Raw genomic sequence first — 1,115 nt, 5'->3', positions numbered from 1 at the left:
GTGAATCCCACGTGTTGGCAGGTATGTATATTTGCAGTTTATGTGGGGACCAATGGGAAGTTACTCAGTGAAAAAGGATGCCCTTCCTCTGAAGGCTGGAAAGGAAAGCACGAGGTTCCTCTTGAGAAGGAGTAGGAGAGGAGGGTAGTTTTCTTGTGAATCTCTTTTGATTGCATATGTATACACACGTGCATGTTTACGTAGATGCAGGGACACCAACTGTAAAGACTTGGCTGGCTGACTGTTCTCCTTCCCAGTGTCCGAGAATGATCAGTGACGATCTGTACTTGGTTTGGAAATGAAGATGTTGTGGCTAAAAATCTGCTAGATTCCCACAAAACTACCCCAAACTCATTTCAGAAGCATTTGTGTTGAAACACAGGAGGTGTATCTCTTCAGAGAGAGAGCTGCTCTTGGCAGTAAATACTGGAATGGTTGGAAATTGTGCCTAATAAAACACAGAAATAATAATAGCAACCACAATAACCTGGTTGAAATTGCCCTGTCAAAGAAAGAACAAAAATAGCTCAACACAAATGTTCCTGATGCCGATCCTGCCCTCTTCCCCTCTCTCATGCCCCGTGGGGAGGTCCCATCCACTTCACCTGAGCCTGTCCCTGCTCCCTATCACAGGTGGGTCAGCTTGGGCGCCTCTTGGATTCTGCCCTGAGAAGAAGCGTGGTGCGTGGAAAGGTCTGTGTAGGTGGGGTGGGTCTCGCATGGTCCGTGGTGCTGGCCTGGGGGCATCTGCGGAGGCCCGTTGTAGTCCATGTTGGCAGCCTGGTGATGTGGCAGGTGATTGAGGCCGTAAAGGGACGGGCCAGAGGTGGGCATAGAATCCACATAGTTACCTCCAACATAGACGGGGCTTCCCTGCATACTGGGAGTCCCGTAGGCCACCCCGTTCCCTTGTAAGACGTGGGGGTCGTACTCGGGGGCTGTGTTGGTGTATTTCTGTTGGGAGGGGCAGCCTTTGATGGGGTTTTGGTAGTTAGTTGACATGGCATAGGCATTTTGGTGGGGTTTATTGAAGGAAGGCGGCGAGGGGGCATCATAGTTACTGCTCATGGTGTGCAAGGCGTTCATAAATCCGGCGGAGGATTGCATGGGCTGAG

The 1,115-nt window shown here is 50.6% G+C and overlaps 1 protein-coding gene across 1 annotated transcript in view; it reads right to left on the bottom strand.

The window, feature by feature from the left end:
• Positions 1-627: 627 nt before the first annotated feature.
• The window catches only part of HOXB3 (homeobox B3), a 4,741-nt gene continuing 4,253 nt past the window's right edge, over positions 628-1,115 (bottom strand). The window contains exon 4 of the mRNA XM_010149969.1: positions 628-1,110. Within this exon, the coding sequence (XP_010148271.1) occupies positions 628-1,110 (483 nt within the window). The remainder of the gene's footprint in view (positions 1,111-1,115) is intronic.

Source organism: Eurypyga helias, unplaced genomic scaffold (genome assembly GCF_000690775.1).
Source record: "Eurypyga helias isolate BGI_N326 unplaced genomic scaffold, ASM69077v1 scaffold41424, whole genome shotgun sequence".
In the NCBI taxonomy this organism is placed as follows: Eukaryota; Metazoa; Chordata; class Aves; order Eurypygiformes; family Eurypygidae; genus Eurypyga; species Eurypyga helias.
Note: the sequence above shows the minus strand (reverse complement) of the source record. Positions and strands in the feature narration are given on the sequence as shown.